Below are 22,962 nucleotides of genomic sequence, written 5' to 3' on the forward strand. Positions count from 1 at the left end.
CCGGTTCGGCCAAGCCGAGAGCGCCCGGAGGTCTTCGGCGCAGCTGTGGCCGGGACCCCAGGCCTCGGGCGGTGCGCACTGCTTCGCTCGCTCTTCTTCCCTCCCCGGCGGGTCTCGGCTGAGCTCCTGCAGCGCGGTGCGAGGGGGCCGGCGCGCGCACGGGGCGCACGGCGCACACACACGGCCCGGCCCTTTCCCCAGGAGCGCGCCGGTGCCTGAGGACCGGAGCAAGGAGGGGTTCCGAGCAGGAGTGCGGTGCAGAGGCCTGGAAGGGAGTTCAGAGGACCAACGGCCGGGGGCGGGGCGAGCCAGAGGCGGAAGCCCAGGCATTTGGTGCCTGGCTTCTCCGGGGCTTGCAGGGGGAGGGCAGCAGAGGAGGGAAGGATGGAATGCTTGGCCTGGCCCACTCCAGCCCCCACCGTGGTACCCAGGGGGGACAACTTCCCCCAAATAGAATTTCATGTAAAAACAAAAGGCTAAAATGCTTGTTACTTTATTCTAAACCTGGTCTCTTCATAATTTGCCAAGTCTTACAACAGTACAGAGTTGGTGTGACAGTCTGCAGAGTGGAAACTCCACACAATGGAAACGGCCCACGGGCCTTAAGGGGGAGTCCCTGGAGGCCGTTCACAGCCCTGCTCAGGCTCTCCTGATTTCGCTGGTGAATGGGCTCATCCTCAAGCTTTGCCACCCTGGGCTCGAGGACGGGAGGGCGGGCGGGGCACCTCTGAAGCACAGGCAGTCCCCACAGTGTGCTGGGGTCGGGAGTCCTGATCTCCAAGGAAGCTGGTGGCTTCAGCTGTCCCCACTGGACTGGGGAGGCCTTGGCTGTCGAGGCTCCGGGACAGGGAGGCCCTTGGCCTCCTCCCCCTTCATGTTCACACCCCCCTACCATGGGGGGGTATGCGGGGGAGGGGCGCTGGGGTATCCCCTGGGCACAGCGCCAGGGGGCAACACAGGATTGGCACGGCCACCCTCGACACCAGGGCTGAAGTCCTGAGGGAAGTGCAGGGGCAGCCACAGCGAGTCATGCCTCTGGGTCCTGGGGCAGAGCTCAGGCCCTGGAAGGGGCAGCCGGGAGGTAGCTGGAGCAGAGTGGGAGGACACGAGGCGGGCAGCCTCCGGTTCAGGGGCTGATGTGAGCCTGCGGCCGCAGAGTCAGGCAGGCCCGGTGGGCTGGGAACTGACTCCAGGGCCGGGTTGCAGCAGGCGTAGTCTTGCAGGTCCTGCTGCTGGCTACAGGTGACTTCCGTCTGGCAGCAGGCAGGGCAGAGGGAGTTGGAGCTCTTCCAGCACAGGAGCCCTGAGGCCAGAGCCTTCCTACGCCCAGGCCTGTCTTGAGCCCAGGCCGGTGCTAGTGGGGCCAGGAACACTTCTCTGGCACAGACTCCGGGGGCGTCAGGCACTTCCCTAACTTCTCGCAGCCTGGGGGCGCCCAGTTCTGGGTAATGAAAGTTCAGAAAGCGGACATGCAGTTATTCCAAGCACTTGTGGACTCAGCACTTTCCAGACTCCTGCCCTGCCCAGGCCTGTGACCTGCCCCACCCCAGTGGGCGGCTGCAGTGTGGAATCACCTGTCTCCACCTGGCTCGGAGGCGACTCAGTGCCTGAGGCCGGCACAGGAGACACTGCCCCACAGCAGCCTGGTAGTAACAGGGCCTGCCTGTCACCGAAGGGGACAGTTCGCTAACTGCCCACAACCTTGGCCTCCCGGTAAGCTCTAGAGGTGGCGGCCTTGATGCCCCAGGGAAAGCTGGCCTGCTTCAGCACAGGCTCTCCTGGCTGCATCTTCGTGGGCAGACTTGCTTTGTGTGGCAATGATTTCCTGGCAACAGAACAGGACACTGGGATTTCCCTGGCGGTGCAGTTGTTGGGAATCCGCCTGCCAATGCAGGGAATATGCGTTCAAGCCCTGGTCCGGGAGGATCCCACATGCCGCGGAGCAACTGAGCCCGCGTGCCACAACTACTGAAGCCCGCGCGCCTAGAGCCCGTGCTCCGCAACAAGAGAAGCCACCGCAATGAGAAGCCCGCGCACCGCAACGAAGAGTGGCCCCTGCTCGCCGCAACTAGAGAAAGCCCACGCGCAGCAACGAAGACCCAACGCAGCCAATAAATAAATAAATAAATAAATAAATAAATAAATAAATAAATAAATAAATAAATAAATGTTCCTTTAAAAAAAAAGACAAGGAAAAAAACAACAACAGGACACTCATGCCCCTGAGAGGGAGCCTTTGTGGCTCTGTCGTGTCCCCTCACCCAGGAGGTGTACCATCCCCCTAATCACCCTGGGGGGGCACTCCCCCTACTCCCGCCCCTGCCGGGGCCTGAGTCCGAATCAGAATATCAGCGCCAGCGAGAACCGCAGGTAAAGCCCTCCCCCGCCCGGAATAGCATCAGGTGGCCCTCTGATTGCACGGGCCGCCTGGCAGGGCCAGGTTTAGATAAGAAGCAGTTCCCAACCTCTGAGGCAGAGCAGAGAAAGGGGCCAGGTGCACGCAGAAAGCAGATTCTGCACCCAACCTGTGAGCCTGGGGGGTCAGGGAGGGTGTCTGATGAAGCTCTAGGGAGGTGGGCTGCCTGGGCTGCTCTTGTCCCAAGAGCAGAGGTCGCTACCCAGAGCCCTCACCCGCTGGCCTGGACGAGCGGGGCCTGGACGAGCGGGGCCTGGACGAGCGGGGTCCGGTCCGAGTGCGGGGACCGGGGAGGGCTTTGCATGCTTGCGTGTGCACACACACACAAATGCCCACACGCATCCACACACTGTTAAGTCCGTGCACCTCTCTGGTGGCAGTGCTCGCTTCAGAGTCTTAGGCCAACCCACGCTGTTCCGGGGTCCTCAGCTCACTTGGGGCGGGGGGTCCCTGCTTTCTCCTGTTCCAGGGTCGGCCGGGCCGTGGCAATTCCTGCCGCGACCAGGAGGTGGCGGCAGCACCCCGGTCAAGTCAGTCCCTCCCCATCTCCCCTACTGTCACTAAGACCCCTTTGGTCTCTGAGCCACCAGGCAACGGCTGCTACCTGGAGACTCGGCCCACAGGGCAGGTGTGACAGGAGATGGCGTGTTGGGGTGCGGACAGCACCATGTCACAGAGGACAAGACGGGTTTGCAGGGGGCACCAGGGGCTCCTCCCCAGGCGGGGGTCTCTCAGGCTCCTGGGACCCGAGGGACCGCAGTGGTCCTGAGCCAGGGGGGCCCTCCTGCTCCACTGCTGAGTCCAGAGGCTGGAATGCCAGCCTGGCGTCCTTCCATGGGAAGGGGGAGGCCCTGCTGGCCCCCGCCCCAAACGTCTTCCCCTGTGAGCCCCAGATGTGGACGACCGCGACCAGGCTGCCCCGCTGGCCCTGGCCAACGACCCTCAGCCGCCCCCAAGGCCACCCGCCCTCTGACACTCCTCACCCCTAGGGAATGCTTCCAACATCCGAGCCTCGTCTGTCGTCACACGCACCCATCACACGCACCCCGCAGTGCTCACAGTCACTTCCTGGCTCGAGGCAGCGGCTCCGCTGGCCCGGCCGCGCCCGCAGCCTCAAGGTGCTTAGCCGTGCTCACAACCGCCAGGCGGGTCTGGGGAATGGGGTGTGTGGGGCGGGGACACTCACGGCTGGAAGCCAGGCTAAGCTACTGGCTTTGCTCTGCGGGTTTTGGGGTGCTGCCGGAGCTTCTGCCGCGGGGACGGAAGATCGCCCATCTTTGTGGAGCGGGGAGCCACACAGACACCCCAGTTATGGGACGGACTTGTGGGTGAGCCCCCATGGAGTTGGAGGAGGCTGTGCTCGGAGGTGGCCAGTGGGCTTGCTGCACCCCAGGCCATCTGCCCAGCCTTTCAACACCCACATCCCACGTGGGTTTGGCTCGTCCTGCACCTGCAGAGGTGCCAAGCAACCCCCTTGCCACTCCTGTGAGGTCGGAGACAGAGAAGCAGGAGGGAAGTGGGGTTCGTGCCTGCAGCAGACCGGTCAGCACTCACATGGCCCTGGGATGCCCCCACAGCCCACGTACGAACCACTTACCATGACCGCCCGGTTGCACACATTAAGCTGGGGCTGGCCGGGGACCAAGGCCTCCTGGTGCTGCCGGACGACCGGGGTGATCCAGCGAAGTGCGTCCAGGTACTCGGTGCTGGCAATGCTGCAGGCGAGGGGCACCAGGTCACCGAGGTGGAGGGAGGGACAGGGCAAGTGGGGCAGCCCACCCAGGTAGGCCAGGGTTGGCGGGGAGACTGAGGGACAAGCCCCCATCCCGGCGTCACCATCCAGCAGCCTCCCGGAAAGAGCGGCTGGGGCCCCCACCTTGTCCCGCCCGCCCTCCCTGAGAGGCGTGCACCCCAGGAACCACCCAGCACATGAGGGTTCAGGCAGAGCCACGTCGTGCCCGGGACAGCAGCTGTGACCCTCCAGCCAGCTGCTCAGCAGGAACCACGGGGCACCCCCCGGCATCGCAGGCGCCCCGAGCTGCACGGGCTTCGCAGCGCCCGATCTCTCCTCTCTCAGGGTCCCTCTTAATCCTCTGGCCCCGGTTCGTTTCTCTCGAGCGGCTGGTCCTGCCCCAAACGCCCTCAGACCGCGTGGCTCCCGGGCCCTCGGCGCCCTGCTCGGTCGGCTGCACTCGCCCCACGAGGGGGCCTGGGGTCCCGTAACCCCCGGCTCACCTGAGGGGGTACCTCTCCCCGGGGTCTCGTCCCAGGTGGAAGACCAGCGGGAGCTTAGTGTGCTCCTCCTGCGAGTGGGTGGTGACCCCTGACACGTTCTGCCCGGGGCAGAAATCCACGCCCTGAAACGAGAGGCCGAGAGTGCAGGTGATGCGTGCGGGGCTCACAGCCGAGCACAGCAGGACCGCGGACGCCGCGCTGCGGGACGGAGCCTTCTTGCCACCCAGCCCCGGGCTGCATGCCATCTGCCCTGTGCACCATCCCCTAGGGCTTCAGTGCTTTCTTGGGGGAGGGGGTGGTGAATCTCTAAAATATTTCAGTCCATCTTCTATCTAATTTCTAGAGCAAAGCTTTTCACGTCCACCCTATCTGCCTCGTAGCAGATGAGGTGCACAGCGGTCGGCATTCCTCCAAGACTCCTTGGCCAGCTGAGGAGGAGGGACCGCAGGCCTGAAAGCCAGAGGAGACGCAGGGGACCCGGACGCACCGCCCCCACCCTTCACAGGAGATGCAGCATCTTCTCCACCAAGGCTCAGGTGTGCAGCCCTGCTCCGCGCCCCCCAGGCGGCCTCTGCCCTCGGGGTTCAGCCTTTGACGCGCGTGTGAGATGGGGTTCCCATGCCAGCGTGTCCCCCAGGCTTGAAGGCTGCCCCGCGGGGCTCCCTGACTTGGTTTAGGGAAAGGCCTGCTGCCATCTGGGCAGAGTTGGGCGAGGCCAAGGGTTGCCACCCCAGAAGCACTGGGGACCTCAGGGCCCCATAAGCAGCTGGGCACTGGTCTCCAGGCAACGTGGGACACTGTTTACAGGGTCTGGAGCAGGGCCGTGGCGGGGCACGTTAACCCTAAAACGGGGCTGGGGACAGAGACGTGCCTCCTGCTTCTCCTGCAGGCCCCAGTGCGGTCTGACGGCAATCCTCCCAACACCCGTGTGTCTGTCCTGGACGGCCAGGCAGCGGAGCAGTGAATATTCTGCTTCTCAGTAAAGCAGGGAGGTGAGGAGCTACAGAAATTCCAGTTGTCTGCCCTGAGCTGTAGCCCCTGAGTCAGCGGCTGGAATCTAAGCTGTCAAGGGCTGCCGAGAACGGACACCCAGGTGGGTCCCAAGTGAGTGACCTCTGACCTTCTGGGAGCAGACCAGCTGGAGAACAAAAGTGGACTTAACGGTGGGAGAAACAACCACGTTTAGCATAAAAAAGCTGAGCAGTTAATGCAGAAGAATCCAAGTCTAGACAGAAAACACAAATTATAATTTGGATGCAAATCAAATAAGCTATTTAATTAAGATCCCGCTAATTAGCACAGGCGTTTTCTCTCACAACCACTCCCGGGAGGGAGGACTCGCCCCAGGGGCACCGCAGCTGAGCCCCACGCAGCCCAGCCAGGCAGAGGGGGCGTGGGGAGCCCTGCCCCAGCACAACACTGGCTTTGGGAGGATGGGAAGGAGGAGGGAGGCGAACCGTGCCCTTGAGCCGACGCTCGTGGATTTAGTCCAGAAATGCAGAAGGTCCCGTGGACACACGGGCCCTCCCTCCTGCCTCGGCCCCCGGGCCTCAGACACCTCACGAGGGGAGGTCACGGGCCTGTTGGTGACGGTGGCACCAGGCCTGATCAGGACGCGGGCAGGTGGGCCCACAGGCACTGGGGGGTGGGGGGGTCGAGGTGGGGTGGGAGATGCCCCAGACAAGAGTACAGTGGGAAGTTAACAAGGTCCCCTCAGGCGAACCCTGCACCTGGGGACCCCAGACCTGTGTCCTCAGCTAAGCCACGCCCCCAGCCTGCGGACAGGGCTGCCCCTCGCGTGTTGATCGCCTGGAAGGGATGCCAGAGGCGGATCCAAGTCTCCGTGGAGCTCAGGGAGCTGTGGATGGCCACAAGGCCGCTGTCATAGCTTCTGGGGCCCCTCCCGACTGCACACCCCCCCTCAGCCTTACTGCTCCCTGCAGGGAAAAGGGCCATCAAAGCAGCGTGTGGGTGCCCCCACCCCCCCCAGGCATCTGACTGGAACCGCAACCGTGCAACCCGCCGCGGGAGGGACCCCCCAGTGCCTGCACGCCTGTGCGCCTTGGAGAAGAGACGGGGGTTTTGCGGGTTTCGTCTCCCAAGAGGACAGCGGCCGTGCAGACCAAACCAACCAGAAGCCCCACAAACAACCCTCGGAAAATGGAAGCAGCGCCACCCGCTGAGCCCTGTGCACGGGCGTCACCCGGCCACTCCGAGGGGGCCTCTCCCGACACCTTCCAACCCCACCGTGAACGTGGCCGAGCGAGGACAGGCCGTGCAGCTGGCTGCTCGCTGCCTGCAGACACCCTGGGCTAGAAGAGGCTCCCCAGCCCGTGGGTCCGGCTTGGGTGCAGGCTGGGCTGACCAGACCTGCCCTCAAGAGGCCCAACAGCCCACGGCGGGTGAGCGGTGGCTTCCAGAATGCAGCTGGACGCGACAGGGACCCTACGGGGTGGGGAGGGGCCGGGGGGGGGGGGGGACGAGGGAGGCCGCGCGCTGTCCCCAGGGGTCGCCACACCGCCTGCCTCAGGGCGCTCTCAGGCGGCGCTCCTAGGCCTCTCGGCCCCTTAGCATGTTCAGGGGCCAGCCAGCCACGGCCCTGCCCGCTGGGCGGCGGGGTGCTCAGGACAGCTCAGCCCGGGGCAGTGATGGGACCTGGGGAAGCACAGGCTTGGCTGGGGGAGGGCGAGCGGGGGGTGCCCGGGCACGCGGAGAGGAGGTGGTGGGCGGCCACGAGCTGGGAGGGCCGAGTGGGGCTCCGGGCCTGGCAGGGGCACTTCACCGTCAGGACTGGGGGCAGACACGGGGGAGCAAACACCGCGACAGCCTCTCGGGGGGCCGCCAAGCGCCTGGCCGGGCCGGCTGGTGGACGGGAGGGGAGGCCGGGGAGGTGCCGGGTCCGCCTGGGCCCCTGAGGCATCTGCCCCGGCTTTGGGGCTGAGCTGCCCGAGGCCTGCTCTCCTGAGCCTGGCGGCCCGGGCCAGGGTGGGCGCTGTCCTCGTGGCTACACCTCGTCACCCCCAAGTCCCTGACAGCAGGTCAGCACGCGAGCCGGGGGCACAGAGGCCTCCCCAAGGTGGGACGCAAGCGACGAGGAGTCCGCGGAGCCGGGACCCCCTCACCTGTCTGAACTCCTCCCAGGAATTGGTCCAGGTCCACAAGTGGGCCTTGTACTGGCCGAGGGTGACCGCCATCAGCGTGTTGCCACGGTAATAGAATATCGGCCTGTTGGGGGACAGGCAGAGTCAATTGAAAGGGTCCCCGGGCTGTGGAGGAGCCCCCACGGCCGCCCCTCCTCCTCGGTGCTGGGGAGGCTGGCGGCGGAGGAAGGGGGTAGCACCCGGGCACGGCAGGCGGGCCTGTGGGGACGAGCGTGGCGGCTGGCACCCCCGCCAGGGGTAGCAAGCTCTCATGCCAGGTTTCAAGACAGAAAAGAGAGAGTGAGCCGTCCACTCCTGGCCGTAAGCCCGCTCTGGCTACGCTATACACACTTCAGAATCCGCGCCCCTTCACGGCAGCCTGGGAAACTCATTTTGTTTGAGCAAAACAGTAGCAGGTCTTGAGCTGGAGCGTCCCGGCGCGGAGCTGGGTGTAGGCTGGGGCCGGGCAGAGGGTGAGGGACACCGCAGGGGGAAACAAGGCCTCTCCACCCCACCAAGCGTCTCATGCCAAAATGCCCGGGTCTCACCTCCCTCTGGGCGAGGACACCTGCTTTGTCAGCCAGGCTCCGGCACCAGGTGCAGGGCGCCAGGCGGGGCGTGTGCCCGGCAGGAACCTACCTGTCTGTCAGGCGGCCCTGGAGCACGGTGGGGAGGAGGTCCAGGCCGTCGATGGCCCTGTCCCTGGGTGGCGCCAGGCCTGCGAGGGACAGGCTGGTGGTGAAGAGGTCCATGATGTTGCCCAGCTGGTGGCTCACCTGCGATGGATGTGGCCCAGACGCGCTGAGGATGCCCGCCCTGCCCTGCCCAGACGGCGGCCAGGGGCCAGGTCCCCAGGTATGCTCGCTGACGCACACGCGCACACACGCGCGGTCACACCCCGCAGCATGTCCACACACGCAGAACAGAGGCCTTCCCTGCCTGATGACACGTGTGCGTGGCAGAATGAGCGCAGGGAGCAGGCCAGAGAGGGGACCAAGGCTTCACGCCCCAGGGTGACCGCAGGTCTGGCACAAGGCCGGCTCTGACTCACCTGGCCGGCAGGGATGTGCCCGGGCCACCAGGCGATCGCAGGCTCCCTCATCCCACCTTCAAACGTGGTCTGCTTCCCACACAGAAAGGGCCCGTTGCTGCCACCTGGGGACAGTCGCCCATCAGACCACGTGCCTGAGTCCCCAGGGCCACACACGCCCTGCTGGGCACTCACCCTCGGGACACGTCTGTCCACCTGGCTCCCCGCCCGGCCCTTTGGAGGTGACATTGCTGAGGCACTGAGGCCGTCGTGGAGACAAAGGACCAGTCCTGGGGTTCAGGCCTCAAGTTCAAGGTCAGAACACCTGGAGATGGCTCTGACCTAGAGCTGTGGTCGTAAGGTCACGCCCCCATAGACCGCAACCGCGCACACACACAGCACGTGGACATGTCAGTGAAAGACGTGGAAACGTTAAGACACAGTCCCAACCTCGGGCCTGGCAGGTGCCAGGTTCCCTAAATGTCACTGTGCACAAGCAGCTCCTGTGTGCCTGGGGTTTGGGGGTGCAGATCCCGTGTTTCTGACAGGCCCTGCTCTGAGCAGGTGGTCCCTGAACCCAGCTGTGGGCGGTGCTGAGGGCAGACAGCCCGGTCCTGGCTAATCGCACATCCCCGGCTCGCTGCCATGACGGAGGGAGGGTCCCACAACCTCAGGACCCCTGAGGATGGGGAGATGGACACAACAGCACAGCATTTTCCAGCAGCGACCCTGTGGTTCGTCCCCGCACTGCAACCCGAAGCCCACCTCGCCGGTCAGCAAAGGGCCAGCAAGGGTCACAGGCCAGAGGTCAATGAGGGCCTACTTCTTTCCTGCTCCGGTCTCTCCAGCTGCGGGTGGGTACATGGATTTTCATCGTCTTGTTCTGCCCCTGCAGCTCCTTCTTGGCCGGAGCCAGTCGCGCTGTTCCTGTCCCTGGAGACCCCTGGGCCCCTCTGCCCCCAGGACACATGGCTGTAAGGTCCCCCAGTGCCTCCCCACACAGGCCCGGCCCTGTGGGGTTTCCTGCTGTCTGTGGCCTTCCTTCCAGAGCTGTCTGAGTGACTCAGGGCCCTCCTGGGGCCCAGCTTTTTTAAGAAGAAAGGGAAGAAGAGACACATCACCACGGGGGTGTGAAACCCTCACAGGACTGTGAAACGCCGGGTCTAACAACCTCGCTCCAGCTCCGCAAGGTGAAAAAGCCTCAGACCTGAGAGGCCTAGAGGTCAGGGTCCTCAGGAGGACTGCAGGCCCGGCAGGGACACAAAGGGAGGGTCTGGGGGAGTGAGCAGCCCCACCGCGCTGCGCCAGGGGCTCCAGCACTGCAGGGGAGGGGGGCTCGGTCCCTTCCCTCCTGGACACCACCCACCGCGAGGCCTGGGAGGGCACTTCCGAGGGGGGGGGCGCCGAGCCTGGGCCTGGCTGCTGCAGGGTCATCGCCCCCGTGGGAAGGGAGGCTCCCAAACACAGAAAAAGGGGCAGACGTGTCCAGTCATGTGACAACAGCCACCGTGCTACAGCTGAGATCAGGACAGAAACACTGACAGGGGACGTTGCGGCTTCAGAGAGGGAAGTCTGGACGTGACTGGCCCCAGGGCTGGCCAGCGCAGAGGCAGGACGCGGTGAGGGCCGCAGCCTCAGCCTCCGCCGGTCCCACCGGGCTCTCCCTCCTGACCAGGCACCTGCCAGGCGGTGGGGAAGAGGGGCACTGCGCCTGGGGGGCGCTTGCCGGTGTCCCTCCCTCCCCAAGGTTGAGCCCTTCACACCCGGCCCGGTGGGGGGTGGAGCCCCGTCTGCTCAAGTCACCTGCCTTGTCTGGGCGCAGAAATGAGGGCAGCGCCGTTGTCCGACGTGAAGAAAACAAAGGTGTTCTCTGCGATGCTCAGGTCCCGGAGGAGGTGCAGGATCCTCCCGACGCTGTCGTCAATCTCCCGGACGGCGTCCCCATAACTGCGGGAAGGAGGGAGCGGTCAGCAGGGGCTGGCGGCCTCCGGGACCAGAGGGCGGCCGGAGCCGAACCTCAGGGAGGGACGAGGAGGGGGCGTTCCAGGCAAGTTTCAGACGGAATCGGGGCAGAGCCGACCCCTCCCTCCACCACCGCAGAGGCACAGATGCTTCACTCTGTCCACAGCTGACAATGGTACCAAGGGCCCAGCCTCTGGTGGTAGTCAAGCACAGCTGACCCCCCTGCCCCGGGGTCCAGATCTATGTGACCGAGGACTCACCGCCCTCGCTGGCTGGTGCCCAGGAAAGGCCTGGAGGCGTAAACAGGCGCGTGTGTAGCGTCGATGGCCCAGTATAGAAAGAAGGGGCGGTGAGCTGCCTGCTGCCTCTTAATGAAATCCAGTGCTTCCTGAGGAGAAGCGCGCACCGTCTTCCCTGCCCCAGGCCCACCTCCCACCCCAGAGCCGGGCCAGCCCCTGCTGTGGTCACCTGCAGGTAGATCTGGGTGAGGTTGGCTTCTCCAGTCTTCAGGTTAATTGGAAATTCCTCATAAAATCTGAAAACAGTACAGATCCAGACAGAAATTGGCCTTCAGGGCAGGAAAGCCCCTCCTCCCCGACTTCCTGCGCACAGTCAGGGGCCTCGTTTAAAAGAGAGATGGAAACATTCACGTCAGGAACAAAACCGGAGCCTGGAAGCTCCCAGGCCCGTCGGGGACCCACTGGGGTTGAGTCTGGTGCCCCGGTGACCCCACCATCTGGGAGAAGGAGGGGAGCCCCGCCAAAGGACAGGCAGGATGGCGCGAGAGGAAGTGGCCAGTCCACGGCCACGGAGGGCACGGCTAACAGGTGTGGGCATCTCTCTGGGGTGACGGAGGCGGTCTGGGATGGGGATGCTGGGTGAGCTACACCCCAGCAATGCTGGCCCAGCTCTGCGGTCCAGTGACGTGTACCGCGCTTCCACCAGAACAAAAATAATTAAAAAAGGAAGAAAGAAAGGGAAGTTAGGCCAAACAGGAAAGACCAGGGCCTGCCTGCAGCCACCCGATGGCCAGACCAGGTCGGTCCTGCAGCCGACAGCCCCCCAGACGGTGACTCGGAGTGAGGCTGACCGTCCAGGGCATAGCCCCCTCGCCGCCTCCGGGCACGGGGCCCAAACCCCGGAAGCCGGGGGGAGCGCCTCGCTCCGGGGAGCGTCTGGGGCTCCCGGCACATTTCCTGAGACGGTTAGAAGCCCCCGGAGGCGGGGCTCTTGTAAGTCAGAGGTCACAGGACGAGGTCTGGGCAGGACGAGGAGCTGGCGGTGGGCAGCAGCAGTGGGCAGGGCCTGTTACCTGCCAACCATCTCCCGGTCCCGGTACACAGGGATGTTGGGCCTGGCCTTGTTGTCGTAAGGTCCAAAGTGACAGTTGGGGGATCCAAACCACTCATCGAATCCGTGCTTCAGGGGGTGGAACTGAGGCCTGTGGCCCAGATGCCTAGAGACAGGAACCCGGGGCACTTCAGGGACCCCCGCATGGGCGCCCCGGAGCTCCGGGAAGCAAACGCCCTCGCCTTCAGAGAGCAGCTCAGGAGACAAGGCTCCAGCCAGCCCCAGGGTGTGCTGAGCCCGGCTGCCCCGCGGCCTGGCCCCCCTGCCCGCACGGTCCACCCAGGCGACAGCCGACGGGCGCACACGGGGACGGTGACCAGGTCCCATGAGTGCGGCTCACTGCCCCGGCGCCCTGGGCAGCAGCCGGACGAGATGAGAGGAGAACACGGCAAGGTGCCTGCAGGCAACGGCCCAGCTGTTCCCGAGACCCGGGCTCGGACCCGCCCCCTGCTCCCACCCAGGAGCCCCTTCCCCGCGGGTGCGTCACGTCGGGTCCTCTCGCCAGTGGGAGGGTCTCTCTTGAGAAGGCGCAGCTTCGGGAAGGGGTTTCGGGGTGAGGTTCCTCCTCCCTGGGAAGCAGACAGGTTTCCTGGGGTCACGTGTGCAGAAAGCCTCTCGCAGCCAGCATCGCCGGCACAGCGCTGGGGGGCTGCACCGGGCCAGGCCGACGCCACGTCACCGTGAGCTTGCCGCGCAGCTCGGTCACTCGGTCAGGCGGATGCGGCACGAGGCAGCAGGGCAGGATGGGGCCGGAACTGAGCTGGCCGGCAGCGGAGTCTGGGCGCCGGTAAGTGAACCTCTCGGTACCCCCTGCTGGTCCTGAAACACTCCGCCTCCGCCGATGGCTGCCCGGCTTCTGGAGCCCCTGTACCGGGGGCACCCGCACCGGCTCTACCCTGAGCGCTGTCTCCGCAAAGGAGAGCCAGCTGCGCCCCGTGCTTCCTCTCTGGGCCCGCAGCTATGACGCCCCCTCCATGCTGGACACTGCTGGGTGGGACACTCCTGGGCCTGCGTCCTTCAGCCCAAACGGCCTTCATGAAGCAGAAACACCCATGAAGGTCTGGCTCGTGTGAAGCTATCGATTCAAAGTGCTGGTCCCAGGGCAGCTGTGGGGTCAGCACTGCCCGCCGGCGAGCTGAGTGGCAGCACGTCGAGCCCCTGGGACTCGGGGCAGCCCCTCACGGGAGCCCAGGCTCCATCCACCCCAGGCCTTGGTTAGGCCGAGGAAATCCGGATCCGTGGTGCTGGGGCCCGAGGCTGGCTGTCAGGTGGCCACGGCCACAGCCACCAACACCCCCTGCGGCTCTAACGGGACCCTGCTGAGGCCAGGACACCCACCTGGCAGAGGAGGGGCCGAGCCTCCTGCCCCGGGCCTCCCAGAGCCCGTCATCCCATTGGCCATGGACGCCCTGACCCCGGCTGGTCCACCAGCACTGCGTCCACCTCCCTGAGTCCGTGCCAGCTGCTTCTCCAGGCCCTGCCGCGTCCCTTCCTGTTCCTGAGTCCACCCATCTCGGGAGCTCGTGGGGACAGGCTCCCACTCCAGCTCTGGCTGCCCCGTGTCAGTGGCCACGAGTGGGAGGCCCCTGGACCGGGGCAGAGCCGCCAGGCTGGGCAGAGAGCGCCGGTCATCGCGAGGGCTCCTCCTTCTGTGGGCGCAGCCCTGGCACGGCCCCGGCGGGCCTCGTGGCCGCCCCACCACGGTCTCCCGGGCCTTGCCGGCACAGCTGGGCCTCGCAGGCTCCCACATCCCGCACCCTCGCCACCTCTGCTCTGCAGCCCCCACCGCCTCCAGGCTCAACCGCTCGGCCGGCAGGAGAGCTGCCAGCCCGTCTCGGGGTGAGGAAGCAGCCTCCAGGTCCCCGGGTTCCCTGAGGACTCCTCTCCCAGTTTCTGCAGATCCCCCATCACTAGGACTGTCAACAGCGTGGGGCAGTGGTCCCCAAGGGGCGCAGATGAGGTGCTTGCCCTCGAGGTGGTGAGTGCCAGAGGGGTCAAGGGGAGAGGCTCCAAAGCACAGCAGCAGCCGAGGAGAGATGATCAGGGCTGGACAGTCAGGGAAGGCTTCCTGTAGGAAGCAGGCTTGGTCTCCAAGGGCTCCAACACTCGGGAGAGGAAAGAGAGGACATCCGACCTTCATATCAACCTCTAGGGCTACGTACTTAGGCATCCCCAGGGAGTAGGAGAGAAGCCACTTAACAGGCGCGACACCGAGTGTGACAACGTGATCTTTTACGATCACTTGATCCCGATGACTCCACACCACACGACCCTCCTCTATCCCCTGCTTGCTTCCTGGTTTCACCACCAGACAGAGTCCCTTTGCTCGCTGGCGTGTCACCGTGACGGCACGCGTGTGCAGTAACATGGCTCCTTCGGTGCTGCGGTGGCAGCCACCTCCCCAGCCTCGCCACGGGAGGTCCCAGGGGCGCAGCCACAGCAGCTTTTAAAGGGACGCTTTGGGCATCTTAGCGGACCTGGAATTCAAGGACTCTACTCCCACCCGAGGGGCTCCCACTGGGCAACGTTAGTAAGGAGCCCGTGGGGCGCGCCCAGCAGGCAGGTGTGGGACTCACCACTTGCCCACGATCTTGCTGGTGTAGCCGGCCTCCTTCAGCAGCTCCGGCAGCAGGAGCTCCGAGTCCGGGATGCCGCCCACTATCTCCTGTGGCGTGTAGGCTGGTGGAGCAACGCACCGTGTGAGCCGGCAGGATCGAGCGGTAGAGCCCTGGTCGGGGCGGCACTGCAGGGGCACTTTTCAGGTCTTCCGGCCGCTCCTCACAGCCAGCACCATTACCGCAGCGAACAGGCAAACGTGCCCCCGAGGGGGGTCCGGACGTCAGGGGTCAGGGGTCAGGGGTCAGGAGTCAGGGGAGGGCCCACCCCCGGGGTCTCCAGAACTCGGGCTCTGAGACCACACCTTCCTCCAAGGGCCGCTTGAAGCCCCACCTGGTCGGGGAGCCCACCCTAGAGCCGGGCCGCCCCTGCCCCCGGGACAGGGCGGGAGCCGGCCCCACCCTCACTGTCCTCCCCACTCGCCGACACGTTGTTTCTGATGGAAGCTCTGCATTCTGCTTTAAAGTGAGTTACAACCCAGACAGAACCCTCGACCCTGGGTGACGAGTGCGCCCAGGAGAAGCCAGGTCACCGGAGAGGACAGGTGACAGACGCCCCCTCCCTCTGCCCCAGGGCACAGCCTACCGTTCCTGGCGTGCCCGTTGGTGGTGTAGAAGCCACTGCGGATGGGCAGGCGTCCGGTAAGCAGAGCCGCCCTGGCTACGCGGAGGGGACACGACAGAAACACGGGTCACGCGTGCAGCCCGAGGCCAGCCCTGTGGTACCTGAGTCCCTGGCAGCCACTTGAGAGCCGGGTGGGAGCACGGCCCTGCAAAGACCAGCAGCGGGGCCAGCTGCAGCTCCCCCTCGCTCTCTCCGGCTCCCGGGACAGCCCGCAGGCCTCCTCATGCGCCGCCCCTTCCGGGGTCACCTCTCATCCTCCAGATCAGGGGTTCTCCCCACCTGCGAGGCCCCTACACCCCCAGCTGAGGATCCCTTCCCCGGCCGAGCACCTCCCCCGAACCAGCCGCGGCACTCAGCTCCGTGAATGAACAGCCGCCGCCGCCGAGGCAGCCACTTGGGCCTCAAACACCCGCAGAGGCTCCGAGCCCTTGGTGGCCTCTGATGGCTCCTGATGGCCCCGCGTTCCCCACAGCACGGAGCCCAGGCGCTCCCAGGCGCCAGGATCCGACAGAAGAGGCCGCAGCCCGCCCGCCAGCCCTCTGCCCCTTGCAGGAAACGCCGGTGGAGCCGACACCCAAGTCAGGGCTGCCGCCCCCGCGCTCTGTGCCCGCACCCTGTGCCCCACTTTCTGGTCTACGCGTTCCCCACCTCCCCACCGCGCTTCAGTCTCGGCGCTCCGTGCCCGCCCCCCTTGTGTCCCCCCGCCCAGCAAGCCCTACGCCCGGCCCCACTCCCTGGTGGCCTCAGCAGGCCCTGACTTACAAGGGGAGCACAGGGGGTTGGCCGCGTAGAAGTCCGGGAAGAGCATCCCTTCCGCAGCCATCCGGTCCAAATTCGGGGTCTCTCTGGAAGGTTCTCCGTACACCCCGAGGTCGCCCCACCCCATCTGCAGGAAAGAGCGTGTGGAGGTGGGATGAGAACGTAGCCGGAGCTGCGGCCCCTGGCGCACCCCGAGTGCGGCCCCGCGCGCGGTCAGCCGCTCCCCGGTGCAGATGCCCAGCGCCCACCCCCTCCCGGCTCCGAGGCCGGCCCCACGTGCTCACGGGGCACCGGCACCAAGACACACACCTCTGCCTTCCGCACAGACGAGGAGGCCGTCCTACTCTGCGGTGTGAATTCACATTTAAAAACAGCGGCCAGGCCTCGTGAAGCTAACCCGGCGAGGCCCCGAGACCCGCGGTTCCTCCCGAGCTCGCTGCCCCGAGAACTGGGCCGCCGGCACCCAGGCGCCGCACGAATGTCCACAGCAGCAGGACTCCCGACTGCTCAGAAGAAACAGCCTGTGTCCATCGCTGATCAACAGTAGACAGAGTGTGGTCTATCCATCCAGGACCGGGGTGAACAGCAGCCTCCCCAGTTTATGTCCACTCAGAACCGGAGAACGTAACCATATTCGGAAACACGGATGTAATTAGCCGAGATGAGATCACACTGGACTAGGGTAGCCCTAAATCCAGTGACTGGGGTCCGTGTGAGAAGAGGGGACACAGAGACAAGACAGACACACGAGGAGAGGCCAGGCCTCCACCACGGAGGCAGAGACTGGAGGGTTGCGGCCACAAGCCAAGGAGCACAGGAGCCCCCAGGAGATGGAGGGGAGGGAGGACCCTCCCTCGGGGCCTCCGGAGAGACTGGCCCTGCGACCCCTTGATTTCAGACTCTGGCCTCCACGACTGGAGGGAATAGATTCCTATTCCAAGGCACCAAGTCTGTGATCATCTGTTAGGCACGAGGGACCTGATACACGCACTACGGACCAGTACTCGGCCGTGAAGAGGAACGAGGTGCTGACACTCGCGAAAACAGGCTGCTGAGAAGCCGGTCAGAAAAGGCCGCGGGGCGTACGATGGATGTGAAACGTCCAGAACAGGCAAGTCCCCGGGGACAAGGCAGATGGGTGGTTGCCGGGAGCTGGGGGAGGGGGAGGAGAGTGACTGCCAGTGAGAAAGGGGTTTCTCTTCGAGGGGTGGGATGTTCTCAGCTACTGGACGGGGGCGCTGCACAAGCCGGTGAATGTGCTAAACACCACCGAACTGCACGCTTTAAAATGTTAAAAGGGTGAATTCGTGTTACGTGCGTTGAGCCAAAATAAAACCAGCCAGGTGGTGAGGCGGGTTAGCACGCGCACAGGGGCGGACGATGGACAGACGTGAGACGGAGCAGGCAGAGTCCAGGTGGGCGACAGGTGTGCACTGCGACGCCCCTCCCGCTGCACGGGGTGTTTGACAACTTTCATCATAAAGCGCGAAAGAAATACCTGAAAAGGGCAACGAGACGTGACTTCGCTCTACAACCCAACGCATCCTCCTGCGGCCAGTGGCGTGGGGCAGGAGTGACCCCAACAAATTGATTCCCTTCGGCGCTGATGGCAGGCACGGCCCTGCTTCCCCTCTGGATTCTCTAGCCGCGCCAGCCCCCTCCAAGCTGGCTCTCCTTCCCCGGCCGCCCCTCCTGGAGGGGCGGAGTGGGGGGAAGGGCGGGGACGGGGTTTCTTCCCAGGGTTATGAAGATGACCTACAGCTGACCGTGGTGACAGCTGCACGACGCTGTGAAGTTGCTAGAAACCGCGGAATTGCGCCCTTTACCCGGTGAACTGCGCGTGATGGAAACTACGTCTCCGTAGAGAGCCACTGGAAAAGCGCAGGCAACTGGTGCTGCAGAGGCCTGGCCGTGCCTGTCTCTCCGGGGCCCCTTAAAGCTCTCCGGACTCATGGGCCACGGCCTGCCAGCCCACAGCAGGCTCGGCAGGTCTGCACGGAGACGCTGGGGAGAGCTGGGCCGGCGTGCACGAAGCTCGGGGAGCCTTGGGTCACACGTGGGGGCCAAGCATGCAGGTTTGCCCAGGATGGTCACAGGTAGGTGTGTGGTCTGGCTGTAATCATTCATGTCCCCTGCACTGGGCAGTAGCTCACACGGCGCCCTCTCCGTCAGGGAGAGCCAGGAGGGGGACACGTCCCCTCGTCTCCCAGCCTTAGGCCCATCCTGACACTCGGGTCCCAGAGCTGCCTCGGGGCTTTTGCCTTTGGACCGTGCTGTCTGTTCTCAAAGACCCTTCCAGCCATAGAGTCCCTTTGGAGGTGGTTTATTTTTAAGTTACTGAAAAGGCTTTTCCGTTCGCCAACGACAGGAGCTGGAATGAAAGTTGCCCCTGGAGGGAGGTGTGGCCGACAGGGGCAGGAAGTGGAGTGAAAGGCACGAGGCTGCAGGCTCCAGGCCTCTCCCTGCTGCCCCCCTCTCCCCGCGCCTCCACGGGGCACAGGCGGGCTGCCGACCCTCACCCACAGGCCAGGTGGGAGGAGCAGAGAGAGGCAGAGGGGCTGGGTCCGCTGGCACCACCCAAATCCCAGCCTCCCAGGAGGGAGGTGGGGATCAGCACAAATCTTACGTCTGCATAAACAGTTTAGGCACAGGGAATGCTGGGATACTCCCCAAATCCAAGTTTCCAGATGGCGGCCAAGGGCCCACCTATTTACAGGTGAGGCTCTCTGAGGCCCGCAGTCGTTGGCCTGCTGTGCTAGCTCTTTCCTGCTGAATCAAATTCTATTATTACTTATCGGTAGGCTTTCTTGGCTATAAAAATAGGGATGTTAACACCCACCTTGCACGGCTATCACGGGTTCGATGAGACCATCCTCCACGGCACCCTGGGCAGGGTCTCCCACAGAGTGTGAAGGATGTCTCCCCTCTCCCACGTGATCGCCCACCCGCGCTGCCAAGGCAGCCGGGGACCCGGGCCCACGGTCCTCTTCCTGGCCTCGGCCTTTCCTTTACTCGGTGGGAACTTCAAGACTTCTGGGCATAACTAATGAGAACATAGCACAGGGAACTCTACTCAGTACTCCCTGGTGACCTAAATGGGAAAGAAATCCAAAAATGAGGGGATATATGTATACGTATACCTGATTCACTTTGCTGTACAGTAGAAACTAACACAACACTGTAAAGCAACTACACTCCAATAAAAATTAAAAAAAAAAAAAAAAAAGACTTCTAGGGGCTTCCCTGGTGGCGCAGTGGTTGAGAATCTGCCTGCCAATGCAGGGGACACGGGTTCGAGCCCTGGTCTGGGAAGATCCCACATGCCGCGGAGCAACTGGGCCCGTGAGCCACAACTGCTGAGCCTGCGCGTCTGGAGCCTGTGCTCCGCAACAAGAGAGGCTGCAACAGTGAGAGGCCCGCGCGCCGCAATGAAGGGTGGCCTCCACTCGCTGCAACTAGAGAAAGCCCGCGCACAGAAACGAAGACCCAACACAGCCAAAAATAAATAAATAAATAAATAAATAAATTTATATTAAAAAAATAATAGTAAAAAAAAAAAAAAAGACTTCTGGGCAGTGCAGGGGCCACACATGGCTACAAGGGATTATTACCCATGTGTGTGTCCACATTGACACGTGTGCGAGGCCCTGGAGGGTCAGGACGGGGGCACTGGCTGAATGGGCCCACCGTGGGGACACAGGGGCTGGCCCCTGTGAAGCCTGGCCTTACCCTTCCCGCTAGTCACAGGGCGTCCTTCTTAGTCCTGTTTTACAAGTAAAGAACTGAGACACACGGCGCTTGGGCCCAGCTGGGCAGGAGGGAGCTCTGTCCCTGCGCCCCCGGCCCCATCACCCATCAGCCTTAGAGAACGGAGCTTCTCAGCCTCTTCTAAATTATTCCACAAGTTGATGCCTACCAGGGCCTGCGCCTCCTGCCACACCTGATGACCGCACGGGTGAGGACACAGAGCTGGGGGGCCTGAAGCCTGTCTAGTCGGGAGAGCCTCGGCCCCCACTTCTGCTAAAGTCGCTTTGAGTGTGTTTCCTGTCATTCACTGACCAGGACAGAGGTCTCCCCGACTTCTCCGGGCTTCAGCTGCCAAAGAGCCCCAAAGTCACAGGAGGAACCCGCAGAGGAGAGGCAGGGCATCGGGGCCTCCTGGCCCACTGTTCCCGTTTCCTGGACCCATCCTGGGCACCCAGGCAGATGGGCCCCCGGGTCAGCCCCCCTCGAATAAGACGTGCCCAGTGCCGGTCCCGCTCCGCCACTCAGGGCCTCCGACAGGGACCAGGGAGCCACTGGCTGGGCCTGCAGCCCAGCGGCCCCGCTAACGGGCAAAGGGAAACAGGTGGGTGCGGGCACAGGTTGTACTTTATGGAGCCCCATAAACCCAGAAAACGACCATCTCAACCAGCCTGCAGCATCAACCTTCACTGATGAACCGTCACCTTGGAGAGAAGGGGAGGGGCAGAAATCGGAGAGGCTAAGTGCTCAGCTAAGCCTTGCCCCAATAATTTATGTACTTAAACAGCCTTCCTGCCCAGGAACCTCAGCTTTGAGAAGGCTGACCCGCTGACACAGCGAGCATTTCCAAGACCCACGTGTTCGTCATGAAGCAAAGTTTCCGTACCAGCCATCGGGGCGGGCTCCGGAGGAGAGGAGCTTCGGGGTCCCTACGGAAGCCGTCGTGTCTGAACAGTTATGAGTAAAGAGAAGCACGGTCTGTGTCACCTCTGGGTGGTGCCACTATAGACGGGTTTCTGCGATCTTTTCTGGCTTATTTGAATGTTAACTTTTTGTAATAAAGAATTATTTTCATAATAAAAAAATTACATGAGATATACTTTGTCTTTTTCTTGTACTAGGTCTTGGAAATCCGAGCGTGTTTTTTACACACACAGCACCTCGCAATTCCGACCAGCCAGGACCGCCCAGCAGCCATGTGAGGCCCGTGGCCTTGGTCCAAAGGCTCCTGGGAGTGTCTCTGCTGGTCTTTTGGGGAACTTTGAGCTATTTTTACTCACAACACTTCTGACACCAAATGTGTGTGTGGCGGGGTGACCACACCACTACTTCTCTGGCCTCTGGGCACCGGCTGGGGGTACAACAATTCAGCTCCATCTGACACTACCTACCCGGACCTGGCATCTGACCCCACAGGTCAAGGGCTCAGCCCCACAAGACTGCCCCCACTTCACATGCCAGGCCCACATCCTGGGCCTCCTGTAAGTCAAGGCTCCCACAACCCACCCCCACTGCCCCCAAAGTTGGATAATTTGCTAGAACGGCTCACAGAACTCAGGGTGGCGCTGTGTTTACTATCACCTGTTTACTATCAAGGATACAACTCAGGGACAACAGGTGGAAGAGATGCCTCGGTTGAGGTGTCGGGGGGACTTCCCTGCCCTCTCTGAGCAATTCCACGTGTACACCGACCTGGAGCCCCTTGAACCCAGTTACTTAGGATTTTGATGGAAGTTTCGTCACACAGGCACAGTTGATTAAATCGCTGCCATTGGTGATAGCACTCAAGCTCCAGCACCCCTGTCGCCCCCCAGAGGTCAAGGCTGTGCTGGAAGCTCTAACCCTCCAGTCACGCCTTGGCCTTCCTGGCAACCCCATCCTGAAGCCAGGGCCCCCCCCCACTACAGACACTGGTATCACTCCGGATTCGAGGGTTTAGGAGCCATGGGCAGGACCCTCTGCACTGCCTCAGCCCTGAGGACGGGGCGGAGGGGACGCCCAAAGGGCCGCGGTCTCCGCACAGCTCAAAGGAGCAGGCACCTGAACCCAGGTTTGTCTGCGTCCCCACTTTACCCCAACGCCTCACGTGGACTAATTTCAGAACCTCCATTTCACTCCCCCAAAAGTGCCCCCCAAATACAGTCCCGCTTCCTTGGGAAGGAGCACCGGGACCAAGTCGCAAAGAAGGCGCAAACAGCTCGGCTCTGCGGGAAGGGTTGGCCCACCGGTGTGACCAGGGTGGCCTGGGGCTACACACACACCCATCGGGGGACATTCCTCCGGTTCAGTTCTTCCCCGCCCCACAAAGACCTGACCTTTGGTCAGAAATCTCAGCAGGGTGGGAGCAGCCAGACCAAGCAGGCGGCGGCAGCCCAGGGGCAGGGCCGGTCCAGCAGGCCAAAGGCAGCGGGAGGCGACTGCCAGGGCGGGCAGGCAGGCCGGGGTCTTAGTCAGCTCTGCACCGCTTCCCTGACACCCACACCCCCAGCAGTGGGGGGCGGCAGGCGAGAGCAGGGATCCTGGGGAGCTGGTCCTCACCGGCCAGCATCGCAGCACGCCTCGGGGGCAGCGGAAGGGACGGGGGAGGGAACAGGGCAGGAAGGTCTTCTCCTGGCCCGGCCTGGACACCACACCTCACTTCACCCTCACCCACGGGCCACGCTGCGTCCTGCAGGGCCAGGCGCGACCCCCACACCGCCGGCCGCCCCCAACCCCGCGGGAGCGCGGCCCTCCCGGGAGCCCGGCCCACACCCGCACTCACGTCGTCCATGAGCAGGAGCAGGATGTTGGGGGGCTGCGGGGCGCCTGTGACCCTCAGCCCCGCGGCACTCAGCACCAGAAGCAGCCGCCACCTCGTCGCCGCAGCAACCGCCGCCATGGCAACCACGCCGAGCGACACCGAGCCCCGGAGCGGCGGGAACGGGCCTGGCGAAGCTGGCGATCCTTCCGGCCGGGCGAGGGGGCGGGGCCATGCCGGCTGAGTGACAGGAGAAGCGGGGCCCTGACCGACAGAATGAGAGGTGGGGCGGGGTCAGACCGGCTGAGTGACAGGGATGCGGGGCAAGGCCGGCTGACTGACAGGAGAG

The 22,962-nt window shown here is 63.8% G+C and overlaps 1 protein-coding gene across 5 annotated transcripts; it reads right to left on the reverse strand.

Moving 5' to 3' along the window:
* Positions 1-477: 477 nt before the first annotated feature.
* On the reverse strand, positions 478-22,830 carry GALNS (galactosamine (N-acetyl)-6-sulfatase). 5 transcript variants are annotated; one of them, XM_059903972.1, is made up of 16 exons: positions 22,638-22,713; positions 18,972-19,223; positions 16,442-17,630; positions 16,136-16,259; positions 15,335-15,409; positions 14,710-14,812; positions 12,096-12,239; positions 11,252-11,318; positions 11,044-11,171; positions 10,629-10,768; positions 8,843-8,946; positions 8,431-8,567; positions 7,774-7,876; positions 4,652-4,773; positions 4,014-4,131; positions 2,124-3,899 (listed from the first exon to the last, which is right to left on the reverse strand). In XM_059903972.1, exons 4-16 carry the CDS (start codon positions 16,257-16,259, stop codon positions 3,726-3,728), a joined length of 1,539 nt encoding a protein of 512 aa, XP_059759955.1. In that variant the 5' UTR covers positions 16,442-17,630; positions 18,972-19,223; positions 22,638-22,713; the 3' UTR covers positions 2,124-3,725. The 5 variants fall into 5 exon arrangements, 4 of the variants coding, with proteins under 4 accessions (XP_059759954.1, XP_059759955.1, XP_059759953.1 ...); XR_009498951.1 differs by lacking the exons at positions 16,442-17,630; positions 18,972-19,223 and adding an exon at positions 1,448-1,882 and having other exon boundaries at positions 3,603-3,899; positions 22,638-22,830; XM_059903971.1 differs by lacking the exons at positions 2,124-3,899; positions 16,442-17,630; positions 18,972-19,223 and adding an exon at positions 478-1,441 and having other exon boundaries at positions 22,638-22,830.
* Between the last annotated feature and the right edge of the window lie 132 nt (positions 22,831-22,962).

The sequence above is a fragment of the Balaenoptera ricei genome, chromosome 19 (assembly GCF_028023285.1).
Source record: "Balaenoptera ricei isolate mBalRic1 chromosome 19, mBalRic1.hap2, whole genome shotgun sequence".
Taxonomy (NCBI): Eukaryota; Metazoa; Chordata; class Mammalia; order Artiodactyla; family Balaenopteridae; genus Balaenoptera; species Balaenoptera ricei.